This window comes from Corapipo altera, unplaced genomic scaffold, assembly GCF_003945725.1.
Source record: "Corapipo altera isolate COAL_440 unplaced genomic scaffold, ASM394572v1 1, whole genome shotgun sequence".
Lineage (NCBI taxonomy): Eukaryota > Metazoa > Chordata > Aves > Passeriformes > Pipridae > Corapipo > Corapipo altera.
Window position 1 is genome coordinate 18,389,713 of NW_020884873.1, and position 25,640 is coordinate 18,415,352.

The window sequence follows — 25,640 nt, forward strand, 5'->3', positions numbered from 1 at the left end:
GAAAATGGCATACAAAGTATTTGTAAGAGAAATTTGCACAAAAAAATAGAAGCTGGGTCACCTATTATCCATCTAGCCTTCCTTTTTTCATGACACAAAAGTGAATACAAAAGTAAATTTTTTTTTAGCCTGTCATAACCATAATTATTGTGGCTCTCTAGTTCTGCTACTTTGATATGTACCCTGTGACTACAGAAATAATCACAGATGCCAGCAGAAACACTCCTTCATAGCCTGTACTAAGTTTTCAAGATGAAAGCACTTCATTCTCAAATAAAGGTTTTGAAATACTTAAAATATTTGTTCCTAATGTAGCAACAATAGCAGGTATATGGGAAAAAAGCTTTTAAACTGGTCTAGCAACTGATCCAAAATATTTTGATTTATTTGAGACTGTGTTACTATTGTTCTACTCTCCTGCACTGAGTTCTCATCAGTGTCATATAACTGACTTGTGCTGGAGCGAATCTCCCTGTCATTACCTGGACATTGAGGTGTAACTTTTTCAGACGCTTTATCAGTGTGTCCTTATTGCATGGCACAAAAGCCTCCAGGTGAGAGTACACTCCATTGCGGATGGCAGGATTTACCTCCTGTAACTGTAGCTCAATACTGACAAACAAACAGGAGACAGTCAATCAGTGAGGTGTTCCAAGATGACAACTGAACAAAAACCTAAGAAAGCTTTGTAAGCATAGCATATTCTACTATGCACACTAAAAATAGGAGCTTGGGAAATTTTCAGATAAGCTTTTTTTATAAAAAGAGGAAGTCCCAATTGATGGCAAGAAACCATTCATGTATGTACTTGTCCAGCAATGTTGAACACTCATTCAAATTTTGTTTACACCCACCATTACAAATCAAAATTGATACAATTTTGACTGCTACAGTCTTTCTAGAGATTACTTTTGTTTCATATTCTATGAACACAGAACCCTCAATATTAAACACTTAGCTGAAAATTACAGAGGAAAAAAGCCAGCATTTTTTCCCTCATGAAAGCTGAAGGTGTTTTGAGTTACAAAACTGGGGACAGGAGCAAATAACAGCAGTTTTGTTGAACTTTACACATGAAGTCAAAGACCAGGGCACTACAAAACACTTTACACTGGATAAAGACAGACAGTCATGACAGGAATTGTATTCATATATAAATCTCTTTAGCTAGTAACTGGCTTAGACTGATCTACCTTCATTGACTTTAAAGGGCTTTGTTGGAACAACCTCAATAATACTTCCTCTTCTGTACTTTTCCTTTTACCCCCTTTCCAAAAAGGGAAGGTTGTACAGATAAGCACTTACTCCAGAAGAATATTATTCATGTCTTGCGTGAAAAACTTCTTCCTGCCTTCTTCATCAAACATCTTGGCAGCCTGAAAATACAACAGAGTATCCAAGTTCATACAGTACTTTATCCCAACAGTCTTTGTATCTTTACTTTTACAGCTGCATCACATTCTTATTTTCCAGATAATGTTACTTGGAAAAGAATAAACAAAATCAAGTTATACTCGGCTGTCTAGAAAAAATTAGGGTTGTTACTGTTATACTCAAATAAACACCCTGCTCTAGGGCAAACAATCATTCTACTTACAATTTGCCTGGATCACTGATGTTAACACATTCATCGTTTCAACAACCATGAAGAAAGGAAACGGTAGAGATGTTTTATTATCTCACCACCAACAACATTCTGCTACCGTGAGTTCTAAGAAGAGCACTGCTTGACAAGTCAAGCATGCAAGAGCATTAACACATTTCTACTCCATCTTTTTCTACCTGTAATCTGCCTTACCCAGTTACAACTTCCCAGTTTTCTTAGATCCATCTCAAACCTTCATCGCAATTTCTACAAAAGGATTATGTATGCTAGAGGAATACTTCATCCCTCTTTTCTGGTGCCATCTTTAGACTATATCTCTAATATTTTTGTCTGGTCTCTTCCTGAGTCTGTTTGTAGTGCAGGGGAAAAAAAAAAAGACAGCCTCATATACATATATATATATAGACAGCCTCATATATATATATATATATACACATACACACACACACACACTGATCTCACAGGAATTCCCATGCAGAATCCCTTTATCTTTGTTCTTATTGCCCAGATGCTTATTTTCACAAACAATGACAGCTTACAGTAGAAAGCCAATTCCTTGTACCATTCTACAAAAACCACTAGTGTTGATCTACCCTGCAGATTTTTAGAAGTCAAGAGAAAAAAGAGCCCCACTTTGAGAGGCTTATTGTCATCTTATATGTTGGCATTGGGACCAGACAGTGAATATCTAGAGAAGCTGGAAACTGGTACACATGCAGAAAAGCGGGCAAGTGTGGTATCATTATAGTGACTGACAAACATTAAGGGCAGCCAACATGCTACAAGGCTGAATATTCAAATAATTAAGAATCTCTAATTCTGTCTTTAAAAACTACAAGTAAGTGTTAACTTGATAAAATGAATTTATTACTATTAAATACTTACTTTCTTGCTCTTTGTAACTGGTCCATTTAAGTTTGAAAGAAAAATATTTTCTAGAATTGTGAACTCTACACTGCACAGGAAAACAGTGTGATACTCTATCAAAACCATAAGGTAGCCCATTGTTCTGAATGTTTTACCACATGAACATTGATACTGGAGTTTAAGCTCCTGCAAGGACTGCATTCCACTCACTGTTTTCTACCATAAATTCAGCTGCTGAGGGGATGGTACTATCTGTTTAAGAATACTGAAGTGTTTGTCCTGCTAAAAAAATTAGAAAGGTTATAGATGTTTACAGGTGATAGGATACCAAAAAGACAAGTTTGAAAGTCTTAAATCCAGTATCTTCAAGCGTAATTAAGATAAGGATTAGCATCATCATCTGGTTTATATAAAGTGGAAGGAAATATATGCTTTGACATTTCAGTCCCAGGTAGACCTTAAAAGGCAATTCCAGTACTATGCTATCATACTGGACAGTATTGCTAGCTTTTAAGAGAGCAACACTGGCAGATTCAAAAACTTCATCACTATTACTGAACTGTGGTTGGGTTTTTTCCCCACAGATATTCTCTTGACAGTTACCTTCAAATAAATTGAAAAAAGCCCTTTTACTTTCCTGCTTGTGTACAATCTTGCCTTCTGTCATGGTAGTTCAGAATTGCCCACTTAGGGAACTAGAACACATTAATCTACAAAAGTAAGTGAGGAAGTTTTTATTATATTTATTTAGTGGCTAATTTTTTTTTTTTTTTTAATCTTGATGTATTATACACCATCCATGGAACATCGGCTTTTTCCTACAACATTATAAACTTATCTGTCTTTGTGCTGAAGAGCTCTAAAGCTGTGAGCCTGATAAGTATTTGAAAAGACACATTTATTTTTAGTGCTTTTTGGAAGATTGCAATTTGCAGGAGGTATGGAAGTTGCAATCTTAAAGTCAACACACAGTCTAGTTTCTCCCCCAGCGTAAGGGTAGACTTACTCTGCTCAGCCAACAGACTTCCAGAAGACACTGTCACAAGCCAAAGACAGAAGAGTTCCCACCTGGTCTAAGTGGAAGGTGTCCCTGCCCATGGCAGGGGTGTTGGACTACATGATCTTTAAGGGTCCTTCCAACCCAAACCATTTGATGATTCTTTCAAGAGTTATGTTTGCCAAGAGCCACCAAATAGAAGATTTCTTTCAACTGTCTGTGGATTGTTATAGAGTGAAGCAACATGAATTTACTGGGGGCAAGTCACTAACACTTTCTGACTTTTGGCCTAATCCAGTTCTGCAGTTTTGCTAGAAGCTTATGTTGATTCCTAGCAAAATTAACTTGAATATTCAAAGGTAGACAGAATCTCTTTCACTTTAGTAAATATTAATCCCTTGGCTGTATTTAGCTTGGTATGTTGAAAAATCAGTAAGAAAACTAGAGCACTTTACATACAGGAAAGATAAATATCACTTTTTATCATTACCTATCCTGCAGCAAAGCAAGCTCTGCCATTGTTTAAAATATTTTATTTTTGTCCAAAACAGGCAGTAACTTGAACTACTTTTACAAAACTTACTCTGCATAAGGAAAAGCTGCACTTTATTCTAAGTAAGGAAAAGCTTTAATATCATAATGTGGACAATCAAACAACAAATTTATTCTCAATTTAAGATAACATCCACAGCTGAAACAAGGAGTATATGACACCTTAATAGCCCTGATCTCTTTCAGTAAGATATTGTGATATTTGTAACTTGTTGACTTAATACCATTCATCACCATTTTTGAAGTTTGGACTCCATTCTAACCTTCCAGAAGAAAAAGTTCAGTTTTAAGGTTGGTTGGTTTGTTTTTTGTAATTGGGTGGTGGTTTCTGGATTTGGTGGGGGGATTTTTTGTTTGTTTTCCTTTTTCTTTTTTTTTTCCCCAACTGGCAAGTTAAAGCCAAAAATTCAATACATGGATTTGTAAGCTGCAGGTATATTTCAGGTTTCCTCCTCCAAAATAAGAAAACACCCATCCCTTACACCAACTAATAATTCAAGTTAAAGTAACACTGATACTTCAATTATGGAGAAAAACCCAAATAAACATTACAAGTTAGTGTACACAGAACATTTAGAAAACCTTGTTTCCACTGTGAAACAAACACTGCTTGAACAATTGACCTGCATCATCTCCGTGCCTATTTTCACCCGAGTATAAGTACAGGCATTAAGATGGACATTAAGATCAATTCTTCATTTTTAAAGTTTCAGCCAGCAATTCAAGGATGACACCCAAGGTCTTAATTGTTCTTCCTTGTTCTCTCAGATTCCTGAATGCAATCCATTACCAGTGAATTCATACTTACTGTTCGAAGGTCTCCAATGCGCTTTTCAAGTAGCACAGGCAGACCTTCTGGGAGGGCAGGCACCTGCTTGGGTGTCATGACCTGAGAGGTGTAGGTTGCCTGAGTGACATTTCCATTTTCTCCTGACAGCTCAGATACCGGGCTGCCATCAGAAGTGCCATCAAGCAACTTGTCAAAGTCAATGTCTCCCAGCATCTCCAGGGCACTTTCAGTTTCTTGCAGGAGCTCAGGTTCATTTGTGCTACCAAAAATGGAGAGGACAGGATCGTTGATCCTAAGATTCAAGTCAGAGATATCGTTTCCTGCACTGAGAGAGGAGGAAGGAATTTTACTAGGGGTAGGGGTTGCAACAGTCACTGGAGGTTTTGGACTAGATTCCTTCTTCCTCATGGCTTCCTTCTCCTTTTGAAATTTACGGATCATGGCAGCCAGAGAAAGTGAGTCTTTATACAATTTCTTTTTCTTCTTCTCAGACTTGTGTGAATTTAAGGCCATTACTCTGCAGAGGAAAGAAATCTTTCATTAGCATGCACGTGACTTTTGAGGCCTTAGTGACCTTTAACAAAAAACTCAAAGTTTAATACAATTAAAAAATTATCAGGGGGAAGAAGCAAGTACTTGGTGCTTCTGTCTTCAGAGTATTTTATCAATTATCATAAAGCTTTGGTGGTCATGCGATTTCTTGCTGTGAACTGATTTGTTTTGCTAAGTTTGGCAGACATTAGGTTATTTCAAAGGTTATTTCATTTTGACTTCTTAATTTCATTACAGAGAAGTTGGCACAATTGTTAAACTCATAGCAGACTTGTGCTACTAAAATACTTAAACTTGCCTCTCAAGACTCCTGAATGATGGAAAGTTGCTTTAAGTTTAGGCACACCATGTATATTAAATTCTCTTCACTGCTAAGAATTTTTACATGCAGATTCAACATCTATATACTACTTAAACTGAGAATTTTCTGCCAGTTCATCACCTTGATGAAAAATAAGATCAATAAATTTTCAATACCAACGCAAATATTCATAATAAGACAACTTCCACTCAGTGACAGTTTTCTAAAAGCCAATTAAAAAACCCACCACCCTAATCCTTCTATGCTAGTCCAAGAACTCAGGAAAGCACACACAAAGTCAGTAAGAAACACATAGAATAATTAAGTTGTATTTATAGTTTTCCAGATTAGAAACAAGAGGATAGAAGATGTAATTCTTAGCGCTACCTAAGATGTTGGGTGGGACAATGAAGCTTAATGTTATTCATAAGGCTCAAAATTTTTCTTCTGTGATTTGTCCTTCCTTATTATTCCTTGTTTGAAATTTCAGGGGACAAAAAAAAATTAGCTTTTAGACTGATCCATACAAAAACCCCACACAAATTCTGAAACAAAATCTACTAGCTATTAGTTATAGTTTGAAAGTACCATATTCAAAAGAGCTGTAATAATCTTGCTATGGCACACAATCTGGAAATCAAACCTCACATATACTTCAAGGGTTCCTATAAAGAAAGAAACCTACCCCAACTGCTTAGGAACTTTCATTTTCCGAGGCTTCTTCTCCTTTTCTGTCCCTTCCTCTTTCCGCTTGCGCTTCTTCATTCCACGATCTTCACTTTCTTTTAACTTTGCTATCTAGAAGAGAGATAAAATAATGGACAATGATTCTTCCATCCTAAAGAACTTTTACAGTAAGAAACATTTCATTTTCTTTACACCTTCCAATTCAGAGCCACGAAAAACACCTCAAGTGTGCATAAAGGCAAACGGTACGACTGGGTTCCTAGCAGCAATTGCAGTTACTGATGAGTGTCAATCACAATAATTTTTAAACAGTTATTGAATTTAGAGTTTTCAATAAGAAAAATAAGAGACACACAGACTGATGCCCAACCAGCACGAGCAATGGCAGCCTTGGAAGACTGAAGACCTCCACCTTCTTCTGCTACCACAGTTTCATCGCTGACTACGAAGTTGCACAGTGTGGACTATCTCTGTTGGCCAACACAGACCAGCTGTCTCCCCTTCCAAGTTCTTGCTGATCCTTAGACTACCTGATGGAGTAGCATAGGGAAAAAGAAAGCCTTCACACTGTGCAAACATAGCTAGCAACAGGCAAAACTTCGGTGTAGTTATCAACACTATTTCAGTCATGGTCCAAACCATAACACCATATGGGCTGCCATAAAGAAAGTTAACTGCATCCCAGTCAGACCCACTACAAGAAGCTTAAAATTATGTTAAATTTAAAGAGTTATAGAGCAGGAAAGGACATCAGAAAGCAGTAAGTTCTTGGAATGGCATGGAACTTGTGAACGGCCTATGTAATTATGTTTGCATTGATAATAACTTGTTAAGGTTTATAGAACAGCATGTTGTTTGGGAAAGATTGTATATGTAATTTTTAATATAGCTATTCTTATGTACTGAGTTTATTTTACCATATATTTTGGTTTAAACGTTATTCTGAATATTAGGAACAATTTAAAATCATGCGAGCTTTGTGTAAAATCATAAAAGCAGTACTGAAGAATTTAAGTTCTCATCTCATAATGAAAAGCTTATCAAATTACAGAATCATCTGTCAGTTCAAGATGGGTGGGCACAACTTGTTAGCTTGCCTAAACAGATTGTTAGTCTTACAAGACTGGGCAGCCTGCAGACATCCTGAGTTATTTCCTGAATGCCAGTACACTAGCCACAAAACAGAAAATGCAACAGAACAGTATCATGCATCATTCTATATTTGGTCTCTTCATCTGAACCATTTTAAGTGTATCAAGTATTTCCAATGTCCACCAAGCTAGTTGTTCTGTATAAAAGCCTGATTAAGATCACTCACTTTAGGTGGCCTATGTTTTTTGTCTTCTGCAAAGTCTTCATCTTCTGATTCAGATGCCTGTCGGAACTGCAGTGTACCAGTGTTGATATAAAACCCTCCATATTTGGTTGTCAGGGATGCAGGAACCAATTCATCATACTGGGTAGGAAAAAAGATTAACTTGTCAGCATTTCTTAATAAAATGAACATGTAGTTCATTTACCAGTCCCTGTGCATGAAAAATTATATACCAAAATACAGCACAGCTTGCTAGAATAGAAATGGGATAGCATTTCTATCTTACTGGCCAATGCATACAACGTTAATTTCAGAGTAACCTTTTAATTTTCAAAACAACGCCCTTTTTTTGTAAGAAAAGACAGGATTACAGCATTAAAAGTACTACTTTCTGAAGGAAATGAGGATGGGCACACATACATTCCCCCTGCCAAAGCCCAAAAACTTTCAACTTTTTTCTACCCAACATTGTCACTTACAGCATGTTACATTATGCTAAATGTTAAATCTCAAGATACATAAACCATATGAACAATGATGCACCAGCAGTTTATGAGTAACTTCAATTGATTATTCACTGTTGGTTTGGCCAGAAAGTAAGCAGGAATATAATGAACTATTTGTTTTCATTTCTGACAGCCTTACAAGCAAGGCAGCAACATCTCTGGTTGAAAACAAATTAAAAAACAAAACAAAACAAAAAAACCCTCCAAAAACCCCAAACAAACAAAACCCCCCACAAATCCAAAGAAAACCCACCAAAAGAAGACTCCAATAAAAACCACAAAACCAACAAACCTATCAATTTAAATTTTAAAGCTCAAAATTTCTATTGAATACCCTTCGATTTTATGACACAATGTGCAATTCAAATTACCTTCTATTAATCATATACTTTTACCACAGGCCCTTTAAGTTATCTATAAGTGATTGCTAGAATGTATTTCTTCCAGATTTTCTAAAAAGATGACAGTCTGTACAATCACTATACTGCAGTGAAAGAAACCTGATCTGTATGAGAATTGTACAGAATTGGATATTATATCCAGGAACTGCGACTGAAAATAGCAGAGGTGTTTTTGCAAATTAAGCATAAAAAACCTCCCCAGATTATACACTTTGTTTCATTAAGACTGCCACAGTTGTCATTAATACCAATCTCTGCAGTGCATTTCGTGTTCAGAAGTTCCAACACATGCTACATTTAGTACCAACTCTAACCACACTGTCCTGCTCAAAAACTTACTTTTCTCAGAAAGTTCTCTGAAATTTTCTTTTGTTAAAAATGCTATCCCAGACATGACAAACTTGGCCATGGTATCTGTTAACTTACTCCCAATTTTAGGTGTTTAATACAACATTGCCTCTTATACAAATACCACAATGTCAGGACTTGTTTCATTTGAAGTCAAACATATTCTCACTCTGTTCAGATAGTTTAAACACCACAAAATGTTTCAAACTCTTATGAATACTTTATTTTGAAACGTATTTCATATTTATGAAGAAATTTCCAGGTTAGAATTACAAAGCTGTATCTCAAAAATATTGAAAGCCAACGACAAAAAAAGACGTGGTCAATAATAAGTATAGTGAATGACAATATTAATTCTATTATTTTATGACCCTCAACCTCCTCAGAATGACATTCTCCAAGTTTTAACAGAAAACTGTTAATCTCTAGGAAATATCTTGTTAACAGTAAATTCTCAAAAAGGCTGGGAGGATGAACATATTCATTCTAGCTCTATGCATGAGTGTCAACAAGGCAAGCCATGGAAGTGTTTGCAAGAGAACTGAGGAAGGATTGCCTTGACAATGCCATTATCACCACACAGTAGGATGATGTCCCGAACTACTCGGGTCTTAGCTTTTAAATATTGAAAATTGTACGACAATATTCTTAGTATGCAACAAATATAATCCTAGAAACTATACTCTGTGGAAGCATAAACAGAATGCTTGAGACACGTACCTGCCAACAAAGATTAAGGAGGAAGCATTTACAGGACTAAGAATCGATTTCTGCCCTTGTTCTAAAACAAAGGATAGGATTTCGACACACCTCAGAGGTATGAACTCTGGCAGAGGAAAATGCCAATTCTGAGTAACAACTGTAAGCAGTAAATGTTTGGTAGTGCAGCCAAATGATTAAAAATTGAGATACTTGCAAAGGAAACAGTGTGACTTATTTTGAAGTTTGAAGCAGCAGGCCTTCTATTGCAAGTGTCAAGATGAAATTCAACAGGCTGAATAAATAAATCGACAAATTTAGCTGCCACAACACGATCTGAAGACTTGAGATCACCTACACAAAATGGACACACACAGAGTGCAAAGTGGAGTGTCAGCTACCAGTTTATTTCATTTCCCTCTCCATGCCATGCAAAATATAATGAAGACAAAATGGTCTGAGAACTGAAATGTCTGGGCTATCAAAAACATTTAAACAAGAAGGAAAGTTATCCAGAAGAGTAGAATAGTAAGTGTATACTTCAATAAGGAAGCTGGTGAAGGAGCCTGAACTGGAGACCTACGTTGGGATTTAATGGGCAAATAGGTAGACACTTTTTATCTGCTCAGAATGGAGGGCTCAACAAGCAGTACAGAAAGACAAAACAGGAAAGGAAAAGTGGTGACAGGATTTATGAAATACCCTAAGATGATATGAAAAGCTAGCACAAAAAAGCAGGAGAATCTATTAAATGGACAAAATGAAAGCAAAGTGGCTTAGTTGTGGACTTGTCATTCACCTTGAGAGACCATGAGGATCATGCAAAGTAAACTTGAGAGTGGAGGCTGGGTAAGAATTTCAGAGAAATTTAATGTTTTTTCCACAGTTCTCAGAACTACCATCATTAGGTGCAAGGAAAATGAAAGAAGACAAAATAGATTATTATCCACAGTGCTTAACAGACAGAGCAGGCGCTGTCTCCATTTGAGCTGACAGGGTGTGAACTGAATTGGCAAGGCTGTGGCAGTACAGGATCAAAACAGAAGAATACAGCAGTTGCCAAGTTTGAAGGAGGAAGCACACAGTCAAAGCTGGGACCATTATCATATGAAGTGAAGAACAAGCAAAGGAAAACACACTAAAAACTTAGATGCAGAGCAGTAAAGAAGGCCTGGGTAACACACAAATAAGGACTAAAGACAGTCCACAAATGAGGAAGCTATGAATCACGGCAAATTATTTGAAGGATCAACATCCTGTGTAGCACAAATTGATAGGAACAAGGCAAACAGAAAGGTAAAATTCATTCAATATACAGACTGAATGTATTCCATAACAGTCAACAGGCAAATAAGATCAGCAAGATGTGGATGTGTAACTAAGAGTTGAGGTTTCAACAGCTTCTGCTGAAGACTATGAATTTAGTCAGACCTTCAGAAATTTTTTTAACCCTTGAGTGAGGTTTCTTTTCTTTACCAAAATCTTAGCCTACTGAACAGGGTATAACTTATAACTCAGTGTTTAATTTTATAAATAGGGGCCTGCAGACCACAATGTAGCTAGTACCCTCTCCTTTGAGCTAAGCTTAGTACTTTCTACTACCCTAACTGAACAGAAAATAAGTATGTTTCTATAAGGTATTGGTAACAGCTAGATTAAGCTTCATTTTAAAGTGCCTTCAGGACTCTCAGTTAAAGGGAACATGGCTCCTGCAAATTCTAAATCTTCTCATGAATTGGTTTTGCTTTGCACTACCTTTTTCCACATATGAAATCGTAGAATTATCTTACTAAGGAAAATAAGTTTGAAGTCCTTTACAGTGTTCTGCTCTTCCTTACACATTCCAAGACTGAGAATCAAAAAATCTCAGACCTACAAACAGACAGGAATTGATATATGATTGACTCCTGTGAACATGGATTTGTTCTACAAAATATTATGGAATCATTCTGCAGATAAAACAGTAAGACTGATGTACTGTCTGACCACCTAAAAGCAGGTACATATATAAGTTATTTTAAACTGTTGTCCTTGAGCTACATTACTATACTTCTAGTGTCATTAATCTAATTAAATGTTTTGGTATGAAAGATAATTTAGTTTTTTTAAAAATAAGTTAACTGGTTTCAACTTCATTATTATACCAAGAACAGTGCAAGTTTATGGATTATACCAATTTATTTCTGAAATGCAGATCCACAGTAGTATTTTACATTAATACTGTCTACTCTTGTATTTGGGTATTTTGACCACAATCCTCAGATATTTTGACTGTGATCCTCCTCATTTGTCTCCCTTCCAGACAACAATCTACAGAAGTACACATGTGAAAAAGTTTTTTAGCATTCCTGTACTAATTCCTGGAAATGCAATTTCCAGGTGCAAACATGTCTAGAGCGTTATAACAAATGTAGCTTGTTATTATTTGTTGTCAAACAGGTAATGTTTAGCTAAAAGATAAGCAGGGATAATTTTTGTTCCCTTGTTCAGTTTATTTTTGAGGTAGCTCTAACCAGCTTGGGATGGGGGCAGCTGTTTAGTTTTGATCACCATTAGATTACAGAATAAAAGCCAAGCTACTGAAATTATGTCAAATACAGTTGCTTCAGTCAAACGGACTGAATATTCACACAGTTCACTACACACTTCAAGATACTTTAAACATACACAGCGGATTGATCTCTACGCTTCTTAAAGATGGAAAGAACTGAAACACACTCAGGCTTTGCTCTCCTTTAAGGCTAAGTTTTCAAACAAAAACACAGAACCATCATTCCAAAAATACAGCATAATGGAACATAAAATGAAATCCTGAACAAGGTTAAGGAGGAACAATACACTGCTTTGCTAATCCAAGGTGACTTCAAAAAGCAAGCACAAAGAGCTTTCCCATGGTAAAGAAGGTTCCTCTTCCAAAATGCATAAGCAAGTTGGGGGGTGTGTGTTTGTTTTCTTTTTAACCCTGAGACAGAGGACAGTTGGCAGAGGTCAACAGAAAAAAGTATAAGAGATTATTAAAGATATAATAATTGGCTCAGGGTAGTCGAGTAGAATAGGGTAGTCTTGTAGGAGAATCCTAGTTTAGTAGTCAGGATACTGCAATCAGTCAGCCTACCAGAGTACCTTGAGAGAAGTACCAATACACATCTATTGTCCTGTTTTGTTCTCATCAAACCTTTTACACCTTTTCACCAGTCACCAGTGTTAGGCTATTATCTTAAGTGATCTTCAGTGCAACAAGATGACATTCTTATCACCTTGAAAACATTTCAGCTTAAGTTATAAAACCTATGACCTCTCACGTGACCACCTTTATCTGTACAACTCAATTCTTTCAGAGCTTGAGCTCTGACCTGACCCACAATGAAAATCTAGTTCAGTGTTAAATAATTATGTAATGTATTACTTAATCTCTCCAGGTTTCATGTTACAGAGCTGCCAGAAGATTCTGTAGAAGCAAAGTTACACTTTCCTTTTCCCTTGATTTAACATGAAGAGCAGACGTTCCATATATGATACTTAAGACAAATGTTCTTATCAAAGATCTGTTATTTTGGCATATAATAAACCTCCCTTTATATTATATTAATGATCATATTGTTTGCGTATTTTTTTGAAAACACTTAGGTTCCTTGTGTTGCTTAAACAAATATTCATGGAGAATAGCTGATCCTAGGCCATGATCTACCCTTCTAACAGCTCAAGATTGCTTTGAAAAGCGATTTTGTGCTCTTCAAAAAACTAAATTTAGCAAAAAAGAAGGAAGTTGCTATACCCATTATTCTTTCTTAGTTATTTCTTACTCCTACATTCTTGATATACACAAATTTAAACAGTGGTACTACAAAGGTCAGATATAAGTCTCAGATTTTTTCAAGTACCTATGCAGATCCAGAGTTTTCAGTTTCACAGCTGTTCCAGAGGTCATTAGACACATGAGCAGTCCTAAACTACCTAGCTGAAATCTAGGCCAGAACATGGGATTAAAAAAATTAAGAAACTCTTTCCTAAAAAAGGGTAAGATTTTTTGCAGAAGAAGCAAGAAAACATTACTATTACTTTAACAAACATCAGATGTGCTCTGCAAATTCAATTACCTTTGTTCCTCTAGCTATAGTGGTTCTTGTATCTGCTTTATTTATTTCATACTCTGCTTTACACCTTAATGTATCTTGGGGTGAGGAGGATAAAAGGCAAAGAATACCCTAACTGAAATTTGCCCTTGTATTCACTCAAATGCATATGACATGTCAGGTGCTAACCAGTGGATCTACCCTGGAGATACTCAGGAATCATGCAAGACATTTTATTAAAGGTGACATGGTACACTCGGCTAAGTGAGCACTATTCCCCAACCACGTAACTTCCAAGACTGGGTGAAGTGACAATGAACGAGGAAGACAGTACTAATACAAAACCACACAAATCCTCAGCCAATAAAACAGCTGGCAAGTGAATCTCCTACAAAAAGGATGCTTTAATGCACCCGCACGTATTCAGTGTGGATGAGGTTTGTTACTGAGGTCTATAAAGGCAGCCTTTTCCAGATGACAAAGGCCACAGTGTTCAATTTCTCTCTCAATGCAACGAAAGCATGTTTAATAATGGATCCTATGTAGCATTCTTCTGTACACACTTCTGATGTTTGCAGGTTGATAGTTTTTTCCAGTTTGTTTTTCTTTTTGGTTGGTTGGTTTTTGAGTTTTGGGTTTTTTTGTTGGTGGTGGTATTTTGGTTTTTTGTTTGTTTGCTTTTTGGTTTTGTTTTGTTTTGTTTTTTTTTAAGACAATGATCTTTCTAAAGCAACTACGCTGCTTTCCGTAGGTATGCATAAAACAAGCTCCTTGGAGTAGCAAGAACGAGAGAACACTATCAAGTTGGCCTAAAACAACATCTGGCCCAGAACGCCACAAAAATGGTAAAAATTACCACTGACACAGCGAGCTCTGCCACTCTCCAAAGACATGCCACTCTCACTGGGAAAAAGTATCTCAGATGTTCAAGAATCTTGACTAAGATGGTCTTAATGGTAATCCATCAGCTTCAGGTTTTAGAGGTAGCCAGGGTGGGAGAGGATATTAAAATCTATCATACCTCTTATAAGTCTAGAGCTTACAAGATGAAGGAAGCAAAATTTATCCCGGAAACACATAAAAACTGTGTATCATGATGCAGAATTTTTGCAGAGACTAAGCCTTTAAATTATGGAAAGCACTCTAGGGAACCCATATAGAAAGGGAGCAACACTTCTGCTAACGTACTAAAATTAACATACAGTTTTTGAAAAGTTGTCTTTTAAGAGGGTCTGAACTCTTGAGGCAAGAGATAGGTAAAGAAAAAGCAGTTCTTCCCTTAAGCTGAAGTACTTGTTTTGGAGAAACTTTCCATGTATGAGAAACCAGTGGTAGAATGTTCTCTACCCAGCAGCACAGGACTCTTTATATCAGTGTATAGAAGGCTACTATGGAACCATGAATATAGCAGACTGGGTCAAATATTGACATAGGGGCCTGGATGTCCAAAGGATTGAAATGTCTGCTTCCCACTGCTCTTGGCATTCATGTTTTGATTCAGTTCCTGACAGTGTGGCTACCTGGTATTGCTGCTTCAAAAGACAGATTGCACTGCTTACAGATTTCTAGGTGGATTGTCCTTCCTCTGCATTCACCTACTCAGTATGGAGGAAGTCTTTGGTTTGGATATACAAGCCTTGTCACCTGTGACTAAGAGAAAACTGCATACTTTTTCACTAACACCATATATTACTTCAGATCCCTGTTCTGTATTGCACAGCAAGAAGTTCAGAGAGTGCTGAGATGCCCTTGGAATCTATCTATATAAAGCTTACACTGTCAGGAATGCATTCAACCAACCAAATAATCAGAGGTCATCACAAGAGCAAGTAATCAGCCTTGTTTGTCTAGACACATGCGTGCATGTGTGCATGCAGGAAGAACAGAGGGGACATAATCTAGAGGAATTCCATTCCACAAAGAACGTAATTCTGCGTAGTTCACACTATAGTAAAACCTATTTTCAACACCAAAGCAGTGGAAACACTGAGAAGGAACAGCTTTTTTTTGCAAATTATGAACATTTTGTATAGGTTCATTAAGATAAGCAAAGATTAGGACTCACCATCAGACTAACTGCTATATAGTGGATATAAACAATAGTAAGATGGTCTTGATTTACTTTTTTTCTGAAATTATCACAACCCACTGACTACAGTCAAAATGCTCAACCCAAAAATATCTACTCTATTGACTGACACATAGATTTCCTGTTTGCCTGCAAATGCATTCAGAGAAAAAGCTACTTCTTCCAAACAGGACCAGTTAAAAGTTTCCCAAGGAGGACAGCAAGGTACCTACCAAACAGTATATATACTAAATACACCAAAGCAAGCAGCATCCTGAAACTATGTACTTTTTTCTTATTTTCTGCAATATTTTCCTTTAACTGGTTCCATGTCTGAATCCACTGAATTGCTCTTCAGGAGCCCTTACTTTTCTGTTTTCACAGGGATTTTGATGGGTCTTAATGCAGCCGTGCTGCTGAAGTCTTTACCACGCTGTAGGAAAGTACTGATTCTTTTCAGAGTAAACAGTAACAGCAAACCTGTAACAATTTCATGCATGGCTTTCATTTTCACAGAAAGTCAACAGTGGCAATCTAGCCTACCAAGTTGTCCCAAACTTACCTCACTTCATCAGGGAAGATACCAATGCCCTTTGAGGAATCTGAGAAAAATCTCTTTGCTCAGGAAAAGTTCCCCTCTCTCATCACTTTTCAAGAACCTTCCTCTTGAAAAGCATGTCCTGTGCCTGTCTGTACTCCAGCCCCATTAAAATCCACTACTTAAGAATCATGCCATTACCAGATTCCCTGCACTTGTGCCTGATCCTTACCCTTGAGAAAAATCAACAGAACAATGGCCTTCCTGGATCCTTGGAGGACCCAAATGCTTTGTTACATGTGCAACATGCAATATGCATATGACGCATATGCAAGATGCAATATGTATCTATGTTACATGTACAAAACTGCTTAATTGAAAATGGATCCAAAGGAAGCATAATTCCTAAACTCAATTACAAGGCCTAATAAAACCAGGCTTAGAGTTTTATTGGTTTGATTTCTTGAATAATATTTGATGGCATTATCACAAAAATTTGTTTTTAGAGGGAAAATATCTCTAAAGCTATGGAATGAATCTGTTTCAATGCCAAAGAGCTCAGTATTTCTTTTACTCTCGTGACAAGAAAAAAGACTAAAATTCTAAGAAAGCTTCCAATTATTTTTTTCTAGGATAATCCTGGAGCAATTAAAGAGGCACTCATACTCATTTTTCAAGTGTTTGTGCTCAAGTTATTATAGCTTTCTATGTGTAAGGAATGCATCTGCCAAAAAGAAGTAAGTCTAGGCTGGGCTTGGCTCTGACATTTCTCAGGGTACATGGTGATTTAATAGCTGGCTACACAGAAGATAAGCAAGTCAGACATGTAGATTTTCCATCTGAACACTTCCCATTTGCATCTAAGATGGAATGAGAGGTTTTGTTGAACTTAAACTCCTACACTACAGGACCCTTAAGCTCTGCAACAGCCACTTGGACTGCAGCTGGCACCCTATTTTTTCTTCTCCTTTTCTATATAGAAATGGGGATAAAAGCAAAACAGAGATGGCCTCTCACTGGTCTGCATTTGTAATGCAGACACAAGGCATAATGATTGTTGAGGAAAGCGATCTTTAGAGAATACACCATTCTCCCCAACAGCTTCCACAGCTAGCACATGATGCAACCATCTGGTCCTCTAACAACTGCCTTTTGTACATTTTTGCAAGGACTCTGGCAAGAGACAGCAGAAGTAAATGCTCCTGCAAATCTAACAGATCTGTTGCTGGCTAGAAGAAGGCACAGTATGATAAGTACTAATACATCAGTGAGTGTTCAACTCTGCTAGACTTATGCACAACTTTGACAGAGACCTGTACTACAAGTACTACAACTGCTCCAAATCTCATATCAGATCTGTGATAGGTCACAGTGAATCCAGGAAACTCAAGATAGAACTTGGGGGTCCTGTATCGTAAAATTTCGAAAGTGAGGATGGTTAACTTAGGCAACAGTGAGAAACCATATAAACCTATAGGCTCAAGTGGTTTCTTAGCAGAAATGAAGCACATCTGCTCCTACCAAGCTGAAGACCAGAATCTGACTTTTGGAAAAGATATACAAAGGCTTAGGCCCTAATACTGCTCCAGCAAAAGTTGCAGGATAATGATAGGACAGTTTAATATTGGCAGGTTCAACTATAGTTTTCATCTAGACCAAGAAAAAGGACAAATTATTACAGGTTACAGTAAGCATCTACAGCAAACTCACTTTTTAGACAACTTGAGACCTACTTCAAAAACTACCTGTACACACAGATGAGCTCAGCCTGCTATGCACTGTGGTTAACTGCTGAACTTCTTTTGCTCAAAAAGGTATCAGCTCTGCAGCACACTTGCTGTGCAATTCACACACTTTGTAAGATTGTTCACTGCAACATCTATATGCTAGAAACCTCACAGCTCAGAGTTCACAGCTCTTTAGTGTAAAGTTTTAGAATTTAAATGTAGGCTTGAAATAATGTATGCTAAGCAATACATTTGTGCTTTTCTTACTCTTTTTTCACAACTCCTTTTCATAATCTCTCCTCTCCCACTCAGACCTTCTAGCTCCCTCCTTCCCAGAGCAGTAAATCATTGCTGCTTTGTCCAGCGTCACTCAGCACTGGAGGAAACTGTAGGCTGGCAAACGACAGCTGTTATTTGTTGGTGTTTTTTTTTTACTTGACTAAACCATACACCTACTTCTTTCTAACATTTAATAAAGGAGAATTATAGGAGCTTTCTGTGCTTTTACATGATCCACTCCTTTTTCCAAGTTTTTCCTCATTTTCATAATTTCACATATCACCTCTTCAAATATCTTCAAATGCCCTTCTATAAACCTCCTAATATACTGCCTGTACTGCCTGTACCCAACTATTACCTTTTTCTTTTACCCCGAAACATGCTTTCATTTCTGAAAAATATTCAGACAAAATAAGCTGTAATATCCTGCTGTTTAACCAATCTGTTTTATCTCAAATTTTTCAGACATACTCAGTGAACGTTTAGAATAACCCTCCTATTCTTACTGGTTTTTAAGAGCAGAATAGCTTCCTGATCTAATGCAGGAAACCTAACACCAGTAATCCACTAATAATCTAGAGAACTAGTACAAGAAACTAAAGAGAGTCAGTGTAATTTCAGTCAACAGTAAATGAAAAGTACAAATAAAAATAATTTAACTTCTAAAGCTGGAAAAACACGTGATCTAGGAATAACTTTCTTAATTCTTGCAGTGCATAATGATATGTGAATAAGACTACAAATACAATAATTCATTGGACTCCCAAAGTAGTATGCCCTTTGAATTCACACCAGTTATACACAGGCACAAAGTATTTCTCCTTACCTTTCTTCTTTATCAAAAAAACAAAGCATTATCTTGTTATTTCTTGCAGCTTTGCTGAGGCTTACTTACCGCTTCAGAATTATCAATGAAAGGGTCCGTTTCATCGTAACCATAACCTATATCGATCAGATCCTGCAGGCGATCTTTCCGATGTTTGTGAGGCTTTCCACCCTGAAAACAAAGAAGGTATTACATCACTTGAGAAAAGTAGAAGGCATTGGAGGAACAGTCATTCAAGGAATTAGCAGTTCTGCTTTCTTGGATGCTTTCTGGAAGATAGTCTAGATGACTACTGAAAACTTCCACACAGGGATGAGCTCTGGCAAACATGCCTCACCAGAATCATCCCTGAAAGGAATTAACTGCCTACCTCCTTTCTGCATGATCGAGATCTTCCTGACATTTCCCATTCAGAGAAAAGTTTCACTGTCCCATGGTTTTAAAGCACAGTGATAGGACTGTTAGTTATAGAAGAGCTGTGATACTTTAGGAAGTGTTAAGTTTTTCACTATGTTAGTATCATTAGAAGGGAAAATACTGACAGCCTAGCATTCAGTAAAGTGTTTCCCTACACAGGCATGATTGCTTCTCTAAAGTCAAGTCAAGCCTAAACGAAAAGAAAAAAATACTGATCTAGTACTTGTAGATATGGTGTCTAAGAGTTTAAGAAGTTACAGCATTCATATGACATAACTGTAGAAAAATATATTAAGATAAAATCCTTTGAAATGCAAGATCAGTCACCTCAGTTGACACAACTGAAGATAAAACATTGAGTTTTAAAACATGAAAGTTACTTGAGTCAGAAGTTGCATCACAGACTATGGATGGGTTCACTTACCTCTGGGAAGCAGTAAAATTAATCTTATTCTGTAAGTATTTTTTTCATGTGGAAGTTCCATTGTTAAATCAAGTCAAGTAAAAACTCACATCCAGCTCAAACATTCAAGAAATCTAAACTTAAGTTTTTTAGCTCACATATGTTGTCAAAATCATCAATATACAAGTCTTACAAGATAAAATTCTCCAAAAGGCACCACATTCACTAAAATGGTAACTTCTTCCAGGAGTTCAAGAAGACTTGCTCCTGAAAATTGTCTGCCTGCGCTCCACAGTTCTGAGCATGCTTAGAGTAAGTATGAGTCTTTCCTGTTGTGACATCCAAATATCACAGCCCACTTGTTAGTAAGAGTATGCAGACACTGTTCAAAGGAAGTTTCACCTTTGGTCCTTTATGAAAAGTGTAAGCATCTGAACACCTCCATTTTAACTATGTTTTGCAAAAATTCAAGATTGTAATGAAGTAAAGTATCTGCTCTTGCAAGCAAACAGGAATCTCTCAAGTATACTTAAATAAATAAATGCCACAGTCCTAGGAGAAAAAACTCAAAAGTGCATTCTATTTTTAATTCAGGTTTCCAAGCTATATTCCAATCTAAGTGTTCTATCAGTCCTGTTATCTCCTGCAGTCACTCATCTGGCAAAACATCTGAATGACTGCACATTCCCAAAACATATTCTTTTTTTTAAACAGAGGAGTCTGAATAAGAGAAGAAAAAAAATAAAGAAAAACTGTTATAAAAATAAAGGCAGAATTCTGATTAAACTCCAGTGCATCCAGTACAAGAGCTTATGTAATTCATGCTTCTGACTTAAGTGCCAGCAGGTTGTATAAGAATGCTTCACAAAATACACTTCACCTCTTCACCTGTACTGGTCTCACTAATGTGTAGTGCAATCCACCTCCATACCACATGTCTTGCTAGGCCCAAGTAACCACCAACATCCTTGTTTGTGAGTCTAAAATCCTTTTGCAGCAATGGTTATCCTACGATTCTATGATTTTGGTACAAGGGGATTAAAAAAAAAAAACCCAATTAAAATTTCCAATACATTCTGGCTGCCTGATAGTCATTAAACCAGATATGGAAAAGAGTTAATAAAAACAACAAAAATAAGAAGTCTCATAACAGCTGAATGAACAAAAGCAGGATTAAAACAGTAACTCATATTCAGACATATGAAAATACCCAAACCACTGTGTGTATAGTTAGAGATTTTCCTTCAGGCCTGGTTTTACCCAGGTATGTTTAAGGAACTGTATTGAGAGCTCATATGATCAAGATGTTAAGGATGCAAGACTACAGCAGAAGAACTGAAGGGATTATCTCTGTCAGTGTTTACTATACAGCAGTTCAAGGAAGTTTTACTACTGAAGTTTTCCTCTAACTTTTCAGTCTCAGAACATAAGTCATGGTACCAGAGAAAATTAAGATGTCTCGTTCCTGAAACTGCAAATGCGACTCATGCAAGTATTCAAAAAAGCCAAATAAGACTTCAACAAATTAACTGTGACATGTAACCTTGGGTTTAAACAACCTTTGCCCAACAGGACTAGAAGGTGTGTGGCAAATACGATGCCAATATTTGAAGAATCTTACAAGGGCCACAGCAGAATCCATAAACCAGTAAATCTAGTCTCTGCATTGGGTAAGTTAATAAAAATTCTAAACAACAGAACCAGCAGGCATAAGAACATACATTACAGAGCAGGAAGGAATTTTGGTAGAAAAAAGTAGTACTTCGAGTGCTGTAAAACAGGTCCAAAGATCTTTAAAGACAAGAAATTGTCACGAGATAAGGAGGGTCCACTCAAATTGATGCCTGATTTAAGACGAGGAAAGAAAGGGCAGAAAAAGGTATTTCATTTTGGCAGAGAAAGCAATCAGTGAAATCACTAAGGAACGTGTATTCCCATTCATCTTTAGAAGTAACAGAGAGGTTTAACAGTTTGGGGAGGGTGGGAGTGTAAGATGACAAATTACTGAGGATAGTAAAGAAAAAAGACAACTCGAGAATCACTGAAAGATCTCACAGTTGCTCTGAATTTAATATGGTTAAGCAGTCAGCTGAATTCAGTATCAATAAAAGCAAGGTAATCCACACAAAGGAAGTACAACCCAAGCAAGAAAAAATACAGTAATCTCCAAATTTGTTATGTTACCTGGGAAGCACTGGAGTTGTTACGCACAGTTCTTTGACATTTACTCTACAGTCACAAGTGGTCAAAAAAGTAAGAATTGGGACTGTAGAAAAAAAAAAGGAATGGAAGAAATAACCCAGAAGTCATCATTATATCACTGATAAATCAGGGCACCATACCATTAATATCCTTTCATTTAAAAAAAGAAATTAGAACAAAAAAGGGAACAGTAATCCAACAAGGATGTTTAAAGGTAAAAACTACTGCTTCTATACAATAACAGAATGTTAAGACACTACAGCTGGAGAACAAAAGGGCTGAATTTAGATGACAGCAACAAAATCACATGCAATGTGCAGGAAAACTGGATATATTTCACTGTTTCTTACAACACAGAAACTATGGAGCACCATGTGAACTCATCAGGTTTTAACACAAAATATGTTTTTATATGACCACCATCATGGTACTCAGTGCCATGGAACACAAATATCCAGTAATGATCTGCCAAATTCATGGCAGAAAGCTATAAAAAGGTTAAACGTGCAGCCTTTGGCTTTGGGAGAAATTAAGACACAGATTGCCAGAGAGGCACAGTGCACACTTGCTTGGTTGTACTTTCAAGTACGAAATTTCACTAGTGTCAGAGGACTATGCTACCATCCATTAGATGGACCTTAGTTTTGAGCCAAGAAAGATTCTTACACTAGGTACAATACTGTCTGAAGTTCAGTATCATGTGTTCACAACAGTGCTGGATTTTGTCTAGAGAATAACAGCAAACAAAACTGTGAAAATAGGAACCCCTCGGAGCAGATTTTTATGCTGGTATTTAAAATGTGCTGCAATTCCAAAAAAGGGCTGAATAATCAAGTAAACAAATGGTATGTTATGCATCTCGTTTTACAAAAATCCATTTATTTGTAGGCTTTTTCTTAGGATCTGGAAAATACACCAAATAATATACTGATTTGATGATAAGTACAGGAATTTATCTGAAAAGAAGTAAAAAGTCTTCAAGGTAGACTGTTCCTCACATACCAAATTTTCCAGAAGTACTGCGCACGTGCTACAATTAAAAACATTGTCTGACTCCATTTTAAATGGATATAGGCAAGTAATACCTAAGTAATTTAAGGAGGATATAGTACTTCCTGCAAATCAGAAATAGAGGGTTGGGTTTTGTTTTTTTTTTTTCATTCTCATACAACCAGTGATTACTTTTACACTAAAGCTCTGTTAAGGAGTGTCGTGGCTTAACTCCAGCTGGCAACAGTACCACGCAGCCTCTCATTCACTCGAGGAGAAAGGATATCTACTACATGGGATCCCTGCTCTAGTTTAAGCCACAGAGCAAAAACATCTCACAAGAGTCAGAAGATGGCTGGATGTTGTCAGAATGAGCAGTTGTACTGGGTCAACCTACAGAGCTGCAATTCCTCTGAGCATCAATGGCAGGTAAAGATGGATGATTCTCATATTGGAAGAGAGAAAGGACACAGAATATCTAACACAAGAAATCTTAATCCCTCACCACCCTTCATGCTTAGTGGTTCTAACCTAATAAGTTGTGCTTTATACAGAAGACATTACCTTTTGGGGGGTTGAGGGGCATAAGGTAACGCAGAGAATGAAAGGGAAAAAAAAATCAGAAGTGCAAGTAGTAATCAAGATGCAAGTGCACCATGAATTTAAACTGTTGAAAATTGTACATTTTTGTTACCTTCCGCTTTCTAATAGTTAAAAGCATCTATTTGCCCCTTTTTATGACTACTGAGCATTGAGCTTCAGTTTTCTTCACTCTAATAACATGTTTTGTCCACAAATGTACATGTTTAGCTTTGATGCATGCATAAATGTATATGTTAAAATAGATTACTTTCACTACCACTCCCTCTTACATACATTGCTTTACATGCTTACATTGACTTTCATCTACTGTAGTTAAGCAACTTGTTTCAAGACATCATAAGTCCTTACCTTGTATTATGGAAATGAGTTTTCTAAAAAAAGTACAGTTGAAACAGTTTTCTCACACATTCAAAAATTATTTATCATTCAATTTAAAGCAAACAGTATTCTGAAACTGCCTTCTCCATTCACTTCCTATATTGGGCTCTGTCAATCCCTCCAAAAGATGAAAATTATTTTTTTCAGTTTAAGGGTTTGTTACATATTACAGCTAACATGCTTTGAAATAGTAATTACTGCTACAGAATGTATAGATTGCACACTCAGAAAAATCTGCCTCTGTTAGGAAAATAAAAAAAAAAAAATCAAAAAAGATAGATCTTAGTATGTGTGTTAATAGCAAAAGATACAAATGACTGCTCTTGTTTCCCTTCTTTATTATTGAGGTGCTCTATTAGTAATCCAGAATATCAACATGCCTCAGCATGATGATGAGCTTTGATTGCCAGCTCAGAATTAATCACCCAACCCTACCCATATGAATTCTTAAAGACCTGTTTGGGTGTGGCTTTTGTCAACATTTTCTGATTTTCTGCCTTCATTTACTAGTGTAAGCCTCTTTATGTTACTAGCTAGCTTTATTCATACTTTCAGGAGTCAGCAGAGTGTATCTTTAGGCAGCTAGCAGCTACAAGAAATTCATCGAGCAATGTGTTGCTATTCAACAAGTAACTTCCTATGGAAGCATTCCAAACTAGTCAGAAATTCATCAAGATTCACCAGTATTTAGCCCAAACAGAAAAGCTGTTCAATAGTGCACAACAGCATTACATAGAAATTCTTTCCTCCAGCACAGTATTTAGCATGAATATCAACCTGCATCTAATAGTTGTATTTATATAGGAAGCTTTTCTAAGAATAGCTTCACAAGCTATAACATCTATAGACAAATCTATTTAGCAGACTTCTCTGATAAGCTTGTGACAGCTTCAAGGTGCTTAAATGAAATACAGCGAGACAGTCATCTCTGAAATGTACAGAAGTCATTTGACACTACACCAGCAACCTTAATCAGGAAAAAAACAACCCTGTGATATTAAGACCTCTACAGCATCATAACTTATCACTATTAAATATTTGTGTATTTTAACAAAGCAGAGTAACTCACATATTTTGCCTCAAACTTCTTGGCAAGCATTTCTACTTCATGTCGCTCACGTTGTTCATCATTAAATGGATCTTCCAAGTGAACTGATTTCTTCTGAAAAAAGCAGAAATTACATATTCATTCCACAAGAAACATAGAGTGTGTCTGATAAAAACGTGTTATGCCAATAAACAATGCTCTGATGACTATGTAGCCAGAATTTACACTGTGTCCAAATACTTACTTTGGCCTATAAAAATTAATTTGACTCATTCAATTATCATTCAGTTACTTTGCTTCTGATGAAAACACCAATAGAAAAGTTGAGAGAAATATTGAGATTTGTATTTTCCCAAGCATTCCATTACAACCTCAACTGAAAGTGTAAGCATAAGAGAGAATTATACCCATTTGAGGTTCAAAGAAAAAGAACTCTCTAAGTATAACTCCTTTTCACTTCTGCTTCC

At 36.7% G+C, this 25,640-nt stretch overlaps 1 protein-coding gene across 1 annotated transcript in view; it reads right to left on the minus strand.

The window, feature by feature from the left end:
- UBN2 (ubinuclein 2) overlaps nt 1-25,284 on the minus strand; it is a 50,629-nt gene extending 25,345 nt beyond the window's left edge. The window contains exons 1-7 of the mRNA XM_027664798.1: nt 25,195-25,284; nt 19,202-19,303; nt 7,671-7,808; nt 6,351-6,463; nt 4,831-5,329; nt 1,306-1,376; nt 483-612 (exon numbers count right to left, since the gene is read on the minus strand). Coding sequence (XP_027520599.1) covers nt 483-612; nt 1,306-1,376; nt 4,831-5,329; nt 6,351-6,463; nt 7,671-7,808; nt 19,202-19,303; nt 25,195-25,224 — 1,083 coding nt within the window. The 5' untranslated portion in view covers nt 25,225-25,284. The remainder of the gene's footprint in view (nt 1-482; nt 613-1,305; nt 1,377-4,830; nt 5,330-6,350; nt 6,464-7,670; nt 7,809-19,201; nt 19,304-25,194) is intronic.
- Nucleotides 25,285-25,640: the final 356 nt, after the last annotated feature.